Source organism: Chaetodon auriga, chromosome 19 (assembly GCF_051107435.1).
Source record: "Chaetodon auriga isolate fChaAug3 chromosome 19, fChaAug3.hap1, whole genome shotgun sequence".
Taxonomy (NCBI): Eukaryota; Metazoa; Chordata; class Actinopteri; order Chaetodontiformes; family Chaetodontidae; genus Chaetodon; species Chaetodon auriga.
In genome coordinates this window covers 4,772,095-4,790,674 of record NC_135092.1, presented here as the reverse complement: position 1 = coordinate 4,790,674, position 18,580 = coordinate 4,772,095, and the positions used below count along the sequence as shown (strand labels likewise).

General features: G+C 39.6%; 1 protein-coding gene across 2 annotated transcripts in view; it reads left to right on the top strand.

Moving 5' to 3' along the window:
* Positions 1 to 16,548, top strand: part of rab27b (RAB27B, member RAS oncogene family) — a 55,799-nt gene extending 39,251 nt beyond the window's left edge. For both annotated transcript variants that reach the window (XM_076758028.1, XM_076758029.1), the window contains exons 2-6: positions 4,300 to 4,471; positions 7,665 to 7,747; positions 9,492 to 9,595; positions 9,893 to 10,016; positions 11,962 to 16,548. In XM_076758028.1, the coding sequence (XP_076614143.1) occupies positions 4,319 to 4,471; positions 7,665 to 7,747; positions 9,492 to 9,595; positions 9,893 to 10,016; positions 11,962 to 12,148 (651 nt within the window). In that variant the 5' untranslated portion in view covers positions 4,300 to 4,318 and the 3' untranslated portion in view covers positions 12,149 to 16,548. The remainder of the gene's footprint in view (positions 1 to 4,299; positions 4,472 to 7,664; positions 7,748 to 9,491; positions 9,596 to 9,892; positions 10,017 to 11,961) is intronic.
* Positions 16,549 to 18,580: the final 2,032 nt, after the last annotated feature.

Here is an 18,580-nt window from a genome sequence, read left to right as displayed (position 1 = left end):
CCACAAATAAATGAAATGACTGATCAAACAAACAGGAAAGAAATTCAGTTTCCACACAAGTGTGGGGATATAGAAATTCTACGGGTGAGAAATGTGTATCAGACCGCTATCAGACATGTGACTGCTTAGAGGACCAGTTTTTCCCAGAACAGGAAGTCGATATTTTGACGTGTCCTTGGTCGCTGCTGTGAAGCTGTGAGGGCAGTCAGTGCAAATAAAGTGGTACCTCTAAGATTTTACTATTAGTGATAGTGTGGAAGTACTGTGGTAGTGTCACGTTTTATGAACTTATAATAAGAAAAAATTAACTGCCGGCATTCAATACAAAAGAGCAAGAAGCTGAAAGGTCTGCTGTGCACAGTGAATGTACAGAAGTGTGTCTCAGTCTGGCTACATTGCTGTTTTTATTTTTTTCTCCTATGGTGGGTGATGGCTCATACATTTTTAATGCCTCTGTGTGTTTTATAGTTTTGTTCTGGCCTGTGAAGGTTTAGCAGACACCAGAGAAAAGCTTTCCTCAACAGCCAGAATGTAGCAGAGTTACGAACCAATTTTTGTGCTCGTTGGTGTATGTTTCACTTCTTAGATAAGCACGCAGTTGCCACTTTATTAGGTACACGATGCCAAAAGTAATGCAGTCTAATTAATCAGCCCTGCAATAAATCCCACGCATTTATATAAATGAGGGAGCTGAATATTTACAGCACTCCTCAGTCTATGGCAGTACAGTTCAGCAGCATCACAAACTGCAGCCTCCAAAATGACCATCAGCAACTTTAAGACAGCTGGAACAAAAACATTCTAGCCATCACAAATGAAGGATTCATTGCTGGATTGTTATATTAGACTGCATTAGATTTAACTAGGTGTAGCTAATAAATAAATAGCAAATGGGTGAATATTAAGTCAGTAGATATTTCTGTTAGTACGAATATTCCTTTGAGGGGCCAACAGAATATTGACTATTTTATGCATATTAAATGAATGCAAATTTCCCCTGAGCAGCGCAAATTACTTATGACGTGTCTGTGTTGGTGCTTATGTTGCTAGCAAGTTTTAAGCTAAATCCAAAAGCTTGTGCCTTATTCACCCTTTCATGAAAGAGGCATTTCATTTCCATTATGTCTCTCATAGAGCTGGATCTAATCCTATGGTACACCCACGTTTTTGCTGTATTTTGCAGCATAAACATAGCATAGATAGGTCGTTTTCCGTATTTTTTTCATGGGTATAGCCAGAGCCCGATACTAGATGAATTGATTTTACTGATCATTATATTGCTGTAGAGGATGCAGTATGATGCACTAATGTTGGGTGATCTAAGGAGAACAACACATGTGTAGATGATGAATATAAAAACTTGCATTCAAAGTCAAAGGAGTTGATGACCAGACATGATATGGGTATTGTTGGCATTTCAAAATAGTTTCTGCCTCCATCACAATCAAAATGAGGATACAGTTTGAAATAAATCCCTCCTTTCTTCTGTCTCGTTCTGTTGTTTGTTCTGTTGTGACTGTGAGTCGTGCCGTTCTCTGCCGTCAGCTGACCGAGCTGCTGTTAACTGTTGAACCCTCAGGGAATCATGAATGACCGATTAAACTACAAACATTCCTGGTTTTCCACCAGTGACGACAGATCAATAAGCCCCTCCCTCCCGTCTCACCCCCAGCCTCGCACCGCCAGAAGGCTTCATCAGTGTCAGGACTGATGGATGCTAAATGTGTGAGGGCAAGAGCAGGGGGAGAAAATAACATCTATCAGGTTACTGTCATGTGGCACCAAAGTGTCTCCCCCTAACTGAGTTATAAGGACTGTTCTCTAGACCTTAATAAAAGACCCTTTTTTACCTCATACTGAACAGTACTCTGGACCATTTCTACAGCAAACCATGCACTTTTAGATTTTTGTTTGTCTTACACTGAAAGCTACAGGTGTGTTGTCAATGCGTGGCAATGCATTTGTTGGTTATTTAGTGATTTGAAAGGTCTGCTGTGTGTTACGGCATCACTTTGGATTTTAATTTTTTTTCCCACACACCAACATGGTGTAGCATTGGACAGCTCTGATGTCATTCTATCTGTAGGATTAGTGCTTTCTTTATTTGTCAAATCTCATGAAGCGTCCATACAGCTGCTGATTAAAATACTGAGTAGTTGCTATTAATCACAGGGGATCTCCTCTGTACCGTATACCTTATCTTCAGCTCGTCAAGCTCGGCTCTGCGCTGTCAGAGCTGCTCAGCTTTCATCAAACTTAGCTGGATTTTCGTCACCTCAGCATGTTGACATAAATGAATGGTAACATGTATACAGTATGCATTTAACAACTTCACAATACTTCACAATAATTATTGGATGTTAACTTCCTGATACATGTGCGACGCTTACTATGTTACCATGCTAACATTTAAGCACGAGTACAGACAGGAAATTTCAATGCTACATGCTAAAGTTAGATTTGTTAGTGTGCTAATGATTAGGATGTCAGCACATTAGCACATTAGCACTTTAGCATGACATGTTAATATACTCTCAAGAATACATGCTAGCTGTTCCACTAGCCTCCATAATTCAGTGCAAATTTGTATTCAACATTTTTTTCATTGGCCTTTTGGAAACCTTAGTGATCTTAACAAAATTGAACATTTATTTGTTATGAAATAACATAAATAAATAACAAATTTACCAGAACAACAGTGTGACTGCAACTTGCCTTGTTCCATATTCATGATGTCCACCAATGCTGTCTTTTGTCCAACCTGGGTTTATGATGGTGTGGCTTAGAAATGGTGATGTTGATTAAGGCTCTGTTTAATGGCTGGGATTCAAGTAATTGTGTTACAACAAATGTTAATGTGATTGTGATTGTTGTGGATTCACTTCAGCTCCCTTTTTGTTATGGCTGTACATACCAAGGGTGGTGAAGGACATCATTTAGTCCTCCTGTCCACATGTTTAAGTGTTGTTGAGCAAAACACTGAATTGAGTGTATGTAGGGTTAAGTCAGTGCAGTTTTTATAAATGTGATGAGCATTATGACAAGGATTGAGTGCTGGTTAGATGTACTATAGTACTATCTTTTCCTCAGTCTGGCTGTTGAATAGTGTCACCCTAATCCTCACCATGCTGTCTGCTGTACAGTGAAGTTATTGTGATCAGATCAGAGCTGCTGGTTAATCACTGTCCTCACTGTAATAAAGCACAGCGTTATATGTGCTTCCTCTCAGCTGAGTGAATTAGAGTCTTATGATCTCCTCTCTAAATATACCACATTTAGCCATGAGGCAAACAGACCCCACATTACAACTCATTAGACACAGAACATGAACACTTGATTCAAGCGTTTCACCTAAAAACTGCATTCCTTTCCTTCAGATACCATCTAAACTACTGATTCGTAGGAGTACTTCTTTACTGAAATAAGTGCATGCCGTTGATAATGCACTTCCTCTGATCCTACGTGCCAGTTCATCATCTTTGACTCTGCTGTTTGTGCCTATGTGGTGGGTTAAAGTGTGAAGTATCACTCTGTCAATAACTAGAGGCCAGATTTCCTGTGGCTGCTCATGATCCCCCAGAGAGGAGCCCAGCCGACTTTGGTGACCCCCCCTAACCTTTCCTCTAGCACCATCCTCAGGACATTTCTAGTTCTACTACCAGGAAGCTTCTAAGAATAGCCTAGTCCTCAGCTCGTTGTTCGTCCTGTTGAACACTTTCATACTGCAGTTGTGCTTGACGCTGCAGCCTCTAGGTGACGCTCAGTAGACTTCAGGCATCTACAACAGTAAATGTGCTTTGGTGTGTTCCGTCACTAGATTCGAGTCTTGTGATTTTTACTCATTTCATTTTCAGAATAAACACTAATTCCTAGATTTATATTGTGAATAATCAGGATGACCCTCTGACAACAGTCCCATGTTTTCATCGACATATTTTAAAATCCTGTACTGACTGGATCACCACCTGCTGATGAAAGTGTGCTTTAGGTGACAGTTTATTCACTCCAAATCAGGTGATGGAAACACACAAATTCACATTTTCTTCTTTTTCTCTTTTGTGATATTTCAGTAGTTCTCTTTGAATTCAACACTTAGAAGCACAGCTACAGACAAACATCTGTTCTCTGTCATTGGTACATTTTCTGTTTGTCGGCTTGTTTAACTTCTATTTTATTCCTGTCACATGCTGTTGTAAACACACACACACACACACACACACACACACACACACACACACACACACAGAAAGCCAATGGAATCTTCAGCTATGTTAACGTGACTCTATCTGTTTTCCACAGGTTTATTGCAGTCATCACTATGACTGATGGGGATTATGACTACCTTATAAAGCTCCTTGCCCTGGGGGACTCCGGCGTGGGGAAAACCACCTTCCTGTACCGATACACAGACAACAAGTTCAACCCCAAGTTCATCACCACAGTTGGCATCGACTTCAGGGAAAAGAGAGTGGTGAGCTCTAATCCCTTTATATCAGTGCCGTTTAGAAACAAAAGCAGGAATGCATGGGAAATTCATGTGTCTGCTAGGATTTAGATGTTTCTGTTGGCCTTTCTGGTTTTCAGTCATGCTTAATTTATCTAAAGCTTCATCGCAACTTAGGAAATGAAAGCATCCATTATTTCACAAGAATAAAAGCAAAAGTTAGAGGAGAGGAAGCTGTGTGAATTCTGATAAGCTGCTTCAAGTGCGGATGAGTATGAACACAACTAAAAATGATGGGGGTGTTAAGTTAGAAAGAAGTAAGCTCACCCCAAGCCTTTTCTAGACTGCTGCTGTTATGATGATGGGTCAGCTAAGTTTAAGAACAAAAGCTACCAGGTTAAGATTACAGTGGGAGCTTCATACTGACAGAATCGGTCATGGTCTAGTAGCCAGAATGTCCTTATCCAGGGAGTTAATGTGGTTAAATAGCTGTTGTTCTGAATAGTTGATGAGTGCATTGGAACTGAAATATCAAAACTGCATATTGACATGAGCACCTGATGGCATAAGTGGCAAGAAATAGTCAGCATTTAACTCGCCATAAAAGCCGAAACTATCATTGTCTTGCAGAATTAAACGAACTGGATGTGGCATGTTGATTTGTGCGTTTTAGAGGCAATAAGATGCAGATTTTTAACTTAGGACAGAGCCAGGCTAGCTGTTTCCCTGTGCTAAGCTAAGCATTTAACAAACTGATGTAAGAGCGTTGTCATTGCTCTCACTGTCTCCAAGAAAGCAATGTCAGATTATTCCTTGAAGAGGCTTTGGTTAATGTTATTTTTCCACTCTGAGAGCTTGTTGGTATTAGATTCATCTGTAAAGCTTACAGACAGAGCTGCAGTTCTCTGAGAAGGAACTAGTGTTTTATAGCCACCTTTCAAGTCCGTTGGGGGTTTTGTCACTCGGAGGATTGATTTTGAGTGAAGTACCTCTTTAAACTATCACTGAGACCTGTTGAAAACATTTACTCCTTTTGCTGAAGTCTCGTTAGGATAAATACATGCAGACATGTGAGTGTGAGATGCAGTTATGTGATTCAGACTCATCTGGCTGAGGCTTGCCTCGGTCAGAGGTTTGGTCACCTTGGTGCTATTCTGCCTGCACACGTTGGATGATATTGTACTGATGATGCTGCTTTAATCCCTCTGCTTCGGATGACTCATAGGATTGATTGTTGTTCCTCACCTCCTCTGTGTGTGTGTGTCTGTGTGTGTGTGTGTGTGTGTGTGTGAAGATCACACCCCATTTTCAAGAGTCAAGAGTCAAACAGAAGCAGACGCGTGTGAACACAGCTCAGTCCAGTGATGTCAGTGGCTCCTCCTCAGGGTCTTAATGGAACACCAAGCTGAATGCTGAATGTGGATCTGTTTGTTTAGCTTTTGAGCCAGAATTTGTAGATAAAAGTTGAAAGACTCCCAACCAGGCCGTTTACTGGACAGTTTTGGTAAACTGAAGCCACATCTCCAGCTGCCATACACTGAGTTAAATGTAGTGAACATGCAGTTGATTTAAAACCTCTACTGATAATGATTTAAGCAGCTAATGTCTCAGCCCTCATTTAATTCCAGTGGAGCCAGTTTGGCAACACAATGGGATGCCAATGCAGGGTGCTCTGGTAAAACACTGCAGTCCATCAAAAAGTTGAATATCATGTGACAGAGCACTACAACCTTATTTCTCCAACTCCAGTACCTTCCCTTTTTTTTTCTTTTAATGTGGTGTGTTTCTGTCTTTTCTAGATTGAGAACTGATTGAAACAAATCTAGTCTTCTCTTAGATGTTTGGGTTGTTAGTGTGGCAGCTGTGGCATCCAGCTGTTTTCACAGAAAAAAACAGAAAAACAGATCTTACTTTGGAAAATCAAATTAATCTGTGTTTGATTAATATTGAAATAATATGAAAGTGGAATAACGTGCAGTTGTGGCATTTGTGTCCAACCTCAACAATCCTGAGCCTCAATAACGAACTGCACCTCTGGCCTCACTAAGGAGGACTGTCAGATGTACAGCTTAAACCAAACTGAACCAAAAATAAGTTCAAATGAACTGCTCTGAACATGATTGTGGTGAACGCAGCCTTAACAGAGTCACGGAAAGTGACAGAGTGTCTCATCTGGGAGCAGTCAGAGGTGAGAATGACGCTGGAGGCTTCCTGCAGAGACAGACACAACCAGCTGCCGCACACGAGAGGTTATCATTACACAGCCGGTCTCGCTGTCCACATCACCGTTAGTGTCATAGACCTGCCGAGGTTTTCAGACTCAGAAAACAGCACTGTTAAAAATCACAAGGGGCTGCGTTGGTGGTGGTGTGTTGCTTCAGGTACCAGTGAGATGATGAAATATGATCCTGGAGGTTTGTGTCATTCACACATCTGACAGTTGGAAGGCTTAGCAGATGCTAAAACACTGCAAAGCAGTTTATAATACTACGAAGGAAAGGTTTTACAACTGTGCAAATGTATCACACTAACAATCTTCTCTCTCCACAGTCGCCAGGGAAACAGTACAATAACACCATGCACCTTACAAAGTGATATGCAAGGAATGTGTGAAGGCCCGGGCAATATGGCCAAAAATAAAATGCTGGGTTTTTTAAGCTTGGTAAAGACACAATTAATCTTTTTTTCTACAAATGCAGAGACTCTAAAACATAACTGATGCATCATATTTTGTAGGAATTCATATGCAGGACAGGCTGTCTTTGTTAAGCTTATTAAAAAAAACACAGGCTATGCCATACAGCTATGTTAGCTATACAGAGTCCTTCCAGCTCTTCATGCTCGTATTTAATCGTTTTGCCTGATGTCATGCGTTGCTGTGAAAGTGAGGTTCAACTTTTTTGATGGGAAATGCTGGATTTTTCCCTGCATCTGCAACATGCTGTGTCAACACAGGGGTCATTGAGATGACTGTGGTTTAGTCTTTTATTTGCATTTCAATATATTGATGGAATGCTGTCTACAACGCAAAGGCAGGGACCATGTAAAAGACTATAGCTGCCCCTTAAAATGGATCAAGGAAGACAAAAGCCTAGAAGTGTGATAAACCCTGCCTGTAGGAGGTCATGGTGTTCAGTTTTCTCCATTCACCCCCTTATTAGCGCATGTTCATTGTATCTGATGGATAAAAACTAAGCTAGTTTTGTTTCTCTCTCCTCAGGTATACACAGCAACCAATGGGCAAACCACAGGGAAAACCTTCAAGGTTCACCTTCAGCTCTGGGACACAGCTGGACAGGAGAGGTGGGCTGCTCCTCACACTGGGACTGGCTCTTTTTTTCACTCGTCACAGTTATAGTTTTCTAATGTCCGCTGTCTGAAAAGCCTGCACACAAAGCTGAGGTGTGCTCAGCTGCAGATCCTCTAATAGCCAGTAGATGCTGCTCCAAGAAATCTGACTGGCTGTATTGACATTTATGGGAAAACCCTGAGTCAGTAAGTTTTTACCCTCCTCAGTAGCTGACCTCTTTCAAATTGGGTCTTGCTGGAAAGAAACTATTCAGACTTAATTTCTTGCTTGATTGACAGACATTCATTGATCTCCATTCTGGATTTAAAACATATTGCACATATTAAATTGTGGTTATACTGGAACACATCTTGACTTGCAGTAATGGCTAATCCCATTTAGACAGAGATTGTAACAAGTGAAAGCTCCTTGCTGACATTGAGCATGAGGGAGAAACAACAGATCAGTGCCTGTGATTGGGTATGTGTGTGCTATATAAACATATACATGTGCAGAGTCTATGTGTGTCCTTGCCTGTAGAGTATATGTCAATCATGTCCGTGAGTGTGTGTGCGGCCTTTAATTGGAACTGGCCTCGATCTGTTGAATCTGTTTACAAAGGCCTGATGACTCATTGCAGGATGAGTCAGTGTCAGTTACATAATGTTAACTTCGTTTCTTCGGCTCAGTGCAACGAAACAAATTCAGATGTTCATAAACTGATCTTCACGATAATTTAATTGAGCACCTTGGCACTATTCCACCTGCATGATCGATTCGTCAGAATGAATCTGTATCTGCACTTCATCCCGTTTCTTTGCATGTTACATATTTGCTGATAAAGCTTCATATAGCTTGTTTACACAGAGCTATGCTCCTTGTGGGTCACACCCAGAAGCCCAAAATGCCACAGAACATACAGATCAGCTGGAGAAGTCCCATTACTAGCTGTAGCTAAGCATTACAGCGATCATCTCTAATTGGAAGATTGAATTTTACTCGCCATAAAAAAAGCATAATAAGCTTTTTTAATAGGATTTGTGCAGTTAAGTCTGTGTTAACATTTTTTTTGGCTGTGGAAACAAGCTGTGAACACTTTACCAACAGTTTTTGAGTTTATATGTCGAACTTGTTTTACAAGGTTTATTGTATTTGCCCATTGAGCAAATATGGAGTAATATATTATCAGTGAGTTGTGTTTTTGTCAACCTGATGAATGTAAGACAATATTATGCACTCTCCTTTCACTCAGTTTTGGTCTCCACCGACTTCAGAGTAAACATATCCAGCTCTTAAGCTGCTAAATGCTTTTTGTTTGTCACTATTCAGAGATGGGGACATTTTTTGAGGAGAAACTACATTAGACACAAATTATTATTCAAAGCAAAGCATTTTTATGTCACAAAAACATGTCTGGAGGGAATGTTTAGACAAAAATAGTCAATCATACTGGCAATAGTATTCTCACATATCGTATATAATTTATATATATATATATATAGTTGATTTTATTCTCTATCGTTTTTTATTGTCTTTTTTTGTTCTTTTCTATGTCTCTCTTTCACGCTTCGCTGTCTGTAACAATGTAATTTCCTCCACGTGGGATTAATAAAGTTTTATCTTTTCTTGTACATGCCGCAAACATAGCATCAAGACAAACGTTAGAGGAATGGCATGAGCTGCTGCCCCCTCAGCCTGTCGTGGAAGTAATGAACTGCTTTCATATTTTGAGAGAAATTGTTCTCCTGTGCGTTTCAGGTTCCGCAGCCTGACAACGGCGTTCTTCAGGGACGCCATGGGGTTCCTGCTGATGTTTGATCTCACCAGCCAGCAGAGCTTCCTCAACGTCAGAAATTGGATGAGTATGTCGACGTCTCATTGTCTTTACGTGTTTAGAAATCTGCATTGTTTTAGCTTGGGGTCTTTGTCTGATTTTGCTATCAAAACATTACAGAGCCACTAGTGGTCAAAAACTCTACAGGGGACATCAGAGTCTTCATTATATTCTCACATAAATTAAGGTCTTATGAAGGAAACATAAAATGAAACAGCAGTAAGTGAAACTATTTAATATGTTACTATGTGAAAAAACTGTTTTTCTGTGTTGCACTTGTACATCTTATCTGTTTTCTGTTGTTGTTTGTTTGCATCATTTCCAGGCCAGCTGCAGGCCAATGCCTACTGTGAGAATCCAGATATTGTGTTGGTCGGAAACAAGGCGGACCTGGCCGACCAGCGGGAGGTTCAGGAGAAACAGGCCAAGGAGCTGGCTGATAAATACGGGTGGGTTTGGATTTCATGTACTGTAATTGGTGTGTATTTTTGATTTGGAGTAAGGATGACTGGAATGTTAAGAATATTGGAGGGAGTGAGCATAATTTTCCTCAACTTAGTATCCAACTTTATATGTGTGCAAGATAAAACCAGTTCATCAGGGAGCTCAGCTTTTCACTTTCACTCAAGACTCTATTTACCCAGTATTGCCCTCTCCATATCACCTGTGGTATTTAGAATTAAACATCAAAATTTACTCATTACCTCTCAGGCTCTATGTGGTGTAGCCATATGCAATCCATATAGCAATTTAAAATCTCTCAGGGCAGCTACCCAGTGTCTGTTCCCTGAGCTTGGCTTAAAATGAAGAGAGACTAATAATTAACTTAAATTTTGCTCTTCAGATTAGACACTCTTAATTAATTTATCCTATGTTTCCTTACGTGTGGTTATTGCATAATACTGTATGTTTGCTGGTTGCTTGTTCTTGCAAAACATCCCACGCTGGCAAACGAGGACTAACTTTGCATCATCTGCTGACGAGGCTATGCTAGTGCCATTGCTAACAAGCCTGCTGCTGAAGCTATCTGGAGTGCCTGTGACATTTAAAGTAACGGAGGCGGAACAGTTAACACAAATCTTTCTAACGTAGTTAGCGCCGCTGCATTAACTGTGGGTGACCAGAGGCTAAGCTAGGAAGCTGGCTAAGCTTTAAATTAAGCTAACAGGGGAGCAATAAAGACCTGTTACTATTGTTATTGTTGTTATTATTATTTATTATATCACACAGCAAAGGGCTAATTGTAAGATAAGCAGAGAAAACACAACATTACACTGTATACACAGAACATGGCACATGCAGCGCTGACAGCTCACAATTTCTCAACAAATTGCTTCCTGTTAGACATGTTCAGACATTTCCTGGTGTTCTTCCAGCCAACCAAGACATCGGTCTGATGTTGCCTGGCAACAGAATTGTGTTCCAGGAAGTAATAAACTCTGTCTTAAACTCTTACACACATTTAAATTGACAGATTCAGTCTCATTTCCACAGTCATTGTACTGCACATGTCAAACAGAGGAGGTCAAATATCGATTCATTATTTATGGTGTTTTAAACAATAACTATTCAAAAGAAAAAAAAATCCTTCTAGAGCTTTTACCACCAATTGTTATATCAGTAATCTAATTTATTAATCATTTGGTTGTTCAGTCAATAAAGTCATAAATTACTCAAACAATCTATTCCTGTTCATGTCTTGTTTTCTAATTGGTTACTAATTGTTTTAGGTCTAAGTGGTTGCATTTTAAAGGATCCTGTGGTAGTTTTGCTAGTTTTAGCACATTAATCACAAACCTTGGACTGAATTCATTATTGGTGATCATTTTCCAAACCATCCATCAGATTACTGACTGTTTCCCAGATTCCTCAGCAGCTGACTCGCAAAGAGTTCATTATCAAAGTCATGTTATCATCTTGTGTTGTTATCTCACTGACGAGTTTTGAGGTTTCACTGTCACTAACAGCAACCTTTTGTAATAGAAGAATTTAAAAAAATTATATGTTAAGTAAGAAATATTGATGTGGAAATCATCATGTGCAGACATGTGCTAAAATGATTAACAGGTTAATTAAGCAAAGGGTCAGATTAGACCGTCTTTGCATACAGATGTGTACAGGGAAACAGTATCTGGAGCATGTTAAGATTTGTTCATGTTTAGAGATAAAACAACTAATGAAGTAATGATCCATTATTGATGCATCTAGCAATAATTATGTAGCTTTGACAAAAACAATAAATGCCCCCTATTGCTGACTGTTATGGACTATCTATTATCTGAAATTAATCTGATAATGATTGGATAATTTAGAAAATGGGCATGACGTACTGGACTAAGACCTTCTACTATTGTGGAGCTCTCAAACAGATATTTCTGTCCTTGCTGCTCACAGAATCCCGTACTTTGAGACGAGTGCAGCGACGGGGGCGGAGGTGGACAAGGCGGTGATCACGCTGTTGGACCTGGTCATGAAGAGGATGGAGCAGTGCGTCGACAAACCGCCCGCCGAGCCAGCCAATGGAAACGGGGCCACAAAGCTCGATGACGGGCAGACCAGTGAGAAAAAATGTGCATGCTAGATGAAGAGGCGATTCAGGAAATGACCAGTCAGCGCTCCTCTGTCGTCTGTCCTTCTTTGTACCCACCACGCTCCCTCCTTCTTTTGCATGCTTGTTCATCTTCTCCTGTTCACTCTTCTCTTTAGAGCTAACCTGAACCATCTTCTGCTCTTCTTTTCCTTCCCTCTCTTTTATTATTCCTTCTCCTTTCCCAGCTGTCTGCCAGTCTGGCAATGAAACAACCATGTCCCCCTCTAGTGGATCTTCAAGTTAATACAGTCTCAGCCTGTATGCCTTTAATGCCGTCCAGGAGGAAATTAAAACAGGAGGGGACAGTTTCATCACTGTCAGATACATAATGTGCCTCAGTTAAAACATGCAGCCTGGGAACTAAGCTCTGCACGCTCCCAATTTGTGTTTTGAATGATTTAAATGGATCTAAACAGGCAAACAGAGATTTAAAAATTTAATTTGTCTCTTTAAAAGCCTCATCTGATGGCTTCATAACAGATCTTGCTTCCTGTTGACGCTGTCATCCAGTGACAACCTAATCTGGGCCATAAAGAGTTGAACATCAGGCTGTGTGTCTGTGTAAATGAAGTCATGGTCCGCTCCTGAAACCTTTTCCTCCAGAGCAACCAGGCTGAGCAGCTGTGTGAGCAACGTGTTTTTATGTAAATGTTCCTCCCTGTTTCACACTGCACATTTCCTAATGCTGTACCCATATTAGCCACACGGTCATTTGTCAGTGTTTCAAGGTGTTCGCTAAAAATTGTGTTTCGTATAATTGGCTATGGTGTCATGTTGGAGGCCTGTGACACCTGAGTGAGTGGCTGCCCACAGCAACATCCGACCTGTCTGCCAACTGTGACGTCCGCTCTGATTCAGACTGATCGATGATTGTTTTCCTGTGAGGCTAAAGTCAGCCTGTTAGCTTCCATTGCTAACTTTAGATTACAGCATGTAATAATCTCCAAATCCACGATGAGCTAAGTCGATAAATATTAGGCCTATATTAAATTATATTTTAGTAAGTAAATAAAGATAAGTTATTTAGCTGCCAGCAGTTGGTTATACTTTGCTCTTGCACAGCTCATTCTCCTTTAGACCTCCATGATGGTGTCAGACGTGGCTGACTGCAGATTTGCAGACCTTCATAATACAGGACAGATATGGGTATAGCATGGCACATGTGAAAAAAAGCCTCCATTGTATATCATGAATCGAGTGTCCTAGACCAGGATAAACGTATTGTTCCAAACTGACACGTATACTGCCTTGGCTTGTAAAGCGTTATTCCACTGTGGCGCAACAGACTTTCATCTCTGAGAGTTTGAGAGAAGTCAGCTAAAGATCAGCTGCTCTGTGGATGCAATGTAAGAGAAAATGAAATCATTGTACGATAATGGCTGAAAGGCCAAATGTCAGTCGGGAGATGTCGGCTTTTCAGAGCAGCTGATGTTAGATGTTGACCTCTCGTGTCTTTATAATCAGACAGTGAAATATCGCTTTAAGGCCCCATACACGACCAATGTTGTTAGAATATAAAGTGACCAATTATTTATATTAAAAGAAATGTAAAACATAGATTTTTATTTGTGTCATCATATTTTTGTTATATTCTTTGGATCTCACGCTCCCTTTTCTTTTTTTTTATTTTCTCATCCGTCATTACTATAGTGCTCTTAAGCTCAATTGTCAAATTAACCTGAAAATTGCAATTTATCAATAAAACGTGTCTCTAACATGAAGAAAATACACTATTCTAAACTCTTGAAGAAGTAGAGTAGAACTTTTTTCTTTGCTCTGAACTGGACTTTTTGGTTACTGTGGACCAACTTTTTACTTTCTCAAAACTTTTTGTTGCTTAACACTATATTGTTTTTTTTTTTTTTTAATGCATACCAGGCCATTAAACAGTTGCTGTGCAGAAAACCTAATCACATGATGTTATCAGTTTAAAAGGCTGCATGTTTTGCACCAAGACGCTATGCTTGAGCACAGCAAAAACCATCTTCAGAAGCATTTTAGAATTAAATTTACCATTAAGAATCATCTTAGATCCCAAGATGATCTCTTTTGTTTCAAGTGCAACTCAACCGTTTTCTTAATATCAAGAAACACCTTGATCTGCCTTATTTCATGAAAAATGTTGAGCTCAGTTGAGGTGCACCAGAAACAAGGGGAATTATCATTTTGCTTGCCACCTGCTGGCAGCTTAAACCTTATTTTGTCCATCAGTGAGCTGAGGTAAGGGTTTACCAAGCTCACAGCTGCATAATATTAGGATTGCAGCAGGTTGGTTCTCAAAGTGTACTGAATCCATTGGCTGCCAAATGGGTACAGTGATATTCAATATACTGTATGTGGGGCTTGTTAATGGCAAAATGAGAAAAAATGTGATATTTTTTCAGTAATATTTTCAGTATTGTTCTCTCTCGACCTTTAAGTGAAAGCACCATAGAGCTTTGGCTTCACCTCCTTTTCACCTACATTTAATCAGCCAGTGTGCCAAATAAAAAAAAGAAACAACACAAACCCAAACCTCATTCTGCTGTTCACTCAGAGAAAAACTGCCTGCACACTTCCAAAAATGTGTTTTTATTTTCGTTTTTTTGCCAAGCAGAGTTGTCTGCCAACAGCTAATCTCAGTCCATATTAAACACTGATTGCTGTTAATTCGCTAATTACATAAGGAGATGGCTCATGTGAGGAGACGAACATAAGGAGATGGCTCACACTGTCACGTTCTACTTAGCAGCATTATTGCGATAATGTTCCCAGGAAATACTGTATCTCTGGGTGTGGTTGTTTCAGCTCGTCACACTTTTAGCTTTTATTTTGGTCTAAAGTGATTCAGTCATAATGTATAAGTTACATATTTCTAAATACTTCCATCAGCATCATGGTGAAATCCTCTTGGCAAAGGTTTTATTTTTGTTTTAGCATTGACATGTTAACCCCTTATAAAGTTATTAAGGCTAACGTATTAGCAAACAGCTGTAAACAGAGTAATATCTTCATTCCAAAATTTACTCTCCTGTTTGCTCTGATTTGGTCTCCACCAACTCCTGAGAAAATATGTGGTTGGTGGCTAACTGTGTCTGCTGTTTGGTGCTGGACAGGTTTATGAAAACAGCTGCTGCTGAGAAGAGGGTTGATGAGACTGAACTGTACACTCAATATGCCATAAAACCAAAACAGTGAGCTGAAAGAGGCTAAAAGCTCTGTATCGTGCTGCATAGCTCTGTAGGTTCATTATGAGTGTCACCTTTCACATTACACAGTCCTTTATTACTGTAAGAATATTGTTCATTACAGCTTTTAAACGGCTCATACGTGTGTTTGAAAGTCATTTGAAAAGGTAGCCAAGTGTCGATTTCATTAAAGCAACAAATCAGGCGTCTAACTTCTTCAAAAGTTTCCATGTTTTTGGTAAAAGTTTTCTCTGACAGTTAAATTGTGACTTAGGAAAAAAATGGCTGGCTGTCCATAAATGTAATTCAGCCGTATTTACAAATTGTGGTTTAATTGCAGAATAAAGAAAAAGGAAAACCTTTTAATTGCTTTAGTTTTTCCTTTTTTTACCAAATGAAAATGAATCAGCTCAGATCAAATAAAAACGGGAGAAAATTCACTCAAGTAAAAAGTATCATCATGTTAAAGGTGGCGTTTGCGCCTCGGTCCAGACTTCCAGTGCGCCTCACCTCGACGGACAACCATTTTCCTGAACATCTTGAACCCAATGCCTTTTAATTGTGACAATCCTCTGAAGCAGTTTGTCAGCTTTTACCTTTTCTTTTTATGTTGCTCATTATATTTCCTCAAATTTGATTGAAATTCCAAGAAAACGTTTGTCCTCCGATGCCTTTTCTGCTTAACATCAGTATTCAGTTGTGCCACAGGTGTATCTGACTTCTGCTGACGTCACGTTTCTGCTCACTGTATTGAATCTGGTTTTCTCTTTCGTAAGTCTTACACGTTTTTTTTTGGTAGTTTTTGAATTCACTATGAAAGTTTACACTGTTTGAAGAGTCATGTTGTGCCTGTTATGAACTCTTCTGTCTGATCCTCTGTAAAGTTTGTGAGCTACTAAATATTTTAATGCATTATTGATTCTAGATTACAAGCAGAAGAGACCAGGAGTCATCATGTTGTTTTTGTGCCCGATATATCCAAACAACTAATCAATCCAAGTACCTCTCAGAGCTTTTATTTTTGGAAATCCTCCGTGTGAATCCTCTCTGATGCCTGCCGTTTGGACACGTCTCTTCAGTTTTCACTGCGTGTATCGATGCCTGTGTGTTTGTTGGGTTTGTTGCACCGTCAGCATGTTTGACACAATGAGAATGAACTGACCTGTGATGCGTTTAATGTTTCTGATGTCAGAGCTGCAAATAAATGTTTGTTTTATTCTGTGAGGGTTTTTCTTTTTTTTTTTTTTTCCAGAAGAGTTTGCTTTGGTTTTGGTTTGATGCAGATATTAATCGCTGAGTTGTCATGAGAAAAGTTAAGAAATTTTAAAAGCATCTCTTTGATTATCGAAACTCTTTCAAAGGGTCTGATAGCAGTGACAGCGTGGCGTTTCTTCATGAGGCGTTCAAAGAGACTCCGTCCCAAACAAAGTAGTTAATTTGTTTTCGTTTTCCTCATTCAAATCTTGAATCTTTTGCACACGAGACACAGATCTTGTATGCACAAGATAATTACACAACATGTACACATATTGATGCTTTAAGTCATCTGGAAGGAAAGATCTACATTTAGAAGCACTGCAACAAAATCAGGGAATATTTCTAAAGGAAGTAAGTCACTTGACAAAGATGAAAGTCTTCATGTACTAATATCACAGTGAACCCATATTTAGATATTTTAAGTAAATGGCAAAAAATGTAAAGAAAATACAGCAGCACTTCTGAAGGGTTCCAAGTTACCTGTAACAGCGTTTCTCTGATTTCTGTGGAAATGGCTACAATGAATGCAAAAAATTGGATGTATTCAGTTTTTATTACTTTTCTGTGGAGCCAGCTAAGTAAAAAAATAGCTGCTTTTTGAATAAACTGAGCCAATAGCCATTGTTGAGTAAATGATTCCAAAATGTACATTAGCAGATTTATTTTCCAGTGCTTCCTCTCTTAGCATGCCCGCAGTTAGTACTAATATTTAACACTAGCATCAGCATATTTGTTGGCACGTTTAAAATATAGCAAGGGCTAACATTTTAGCAGACAGACAGCTACTGTTTCATAGAAATCATCACAGAGGTCATTCACATAGGATAGTCTCTCAAAACTAGACTCATAATAATGAAGAAACCAAACACAATCATGTCCCTGTGCTTCAGGTCAGGAGCGCCACGCTGTGGTAAAGACTATCAGACCTCATCAAAAATCTTCCCTCGGCAGAGCCCGGCTCACCTGGACCTGCTAAAGGCGGGATCAAATAAACCAGACTAAGTTCTATGTGGGAAAAATACTTGTCAGTAAAATATTTGCAATTACTTAAAACATTGTTTCAGTGCTTTTGGCACATTTTGTGAAGTATGAATTTAATACTTCTGTTTTAACATAGCTGAAGTGTCCACTTTAAGGAAAAATATGAAGATACATTTGCTCATGACAGCTGTAAAATGCAAAAAAATATAACAAAAAAACAAAACAGATGGCTTTTTGGTTGTGAAAGTGTCATAAACTGGAACTGAACATGTGTGTTTTGTATCTTTGTAGAGTCAGTTGTTTGCATTTTCTCTAGCTGAAGCATTTGTTATAGATGACGATTGATCGACTTTGCAGTAAATTTATCCAGACATTGTGAGATCTGACAGCTGATTAAAGATGACTTAGTACAATAATGACTTTGAAGTCTTTTGTGTTTGTTGTTGTTCTCGTCACCGTTTCACTGTTTGTGTGGACGCAGTCGGTTCGTCACATCAGGCTCACTGATTCTAAGTTTGGATGTGCATGACGTGTTCAGAAATAGCAGCCTGGTGAGCATGTTTAATGTTGGGTATACTGACAAACATGACATCGTCATGTAATTAATCAATTTCAGTCGCTCCTAACTCCTCTAATGCAGATGTTTGCTTGCATTGAAATTGAAATTGCATAGTTATATTGCAGTGTTCTTAGCAAAGTCACAGGATTTCAGAGCATGTCTGATTTTTGGTCAGGGTCAAAGAATGGCATTGTTGCTCCATCACTGCTTGAGGAAAACATTTCCTGACCTCTCCTTTGGTACCATCACCATCTCCACTTGTACACAAGACCATGTTCTTTATATCCATTGCTGAAAAGGTTTCTAATTGTGCTCCTATGACCTAAAGTTCCTCATGGCTCAGTCCCTGGACCCACTTCACTCCCCCTCTACGTGCTCTGTTACAACTTTTTCTGTTGCATATCAGAGCTATGCAGATGATATTCGAGCTCTGGAGACTTGATGAAGTCAGTGTCTGGA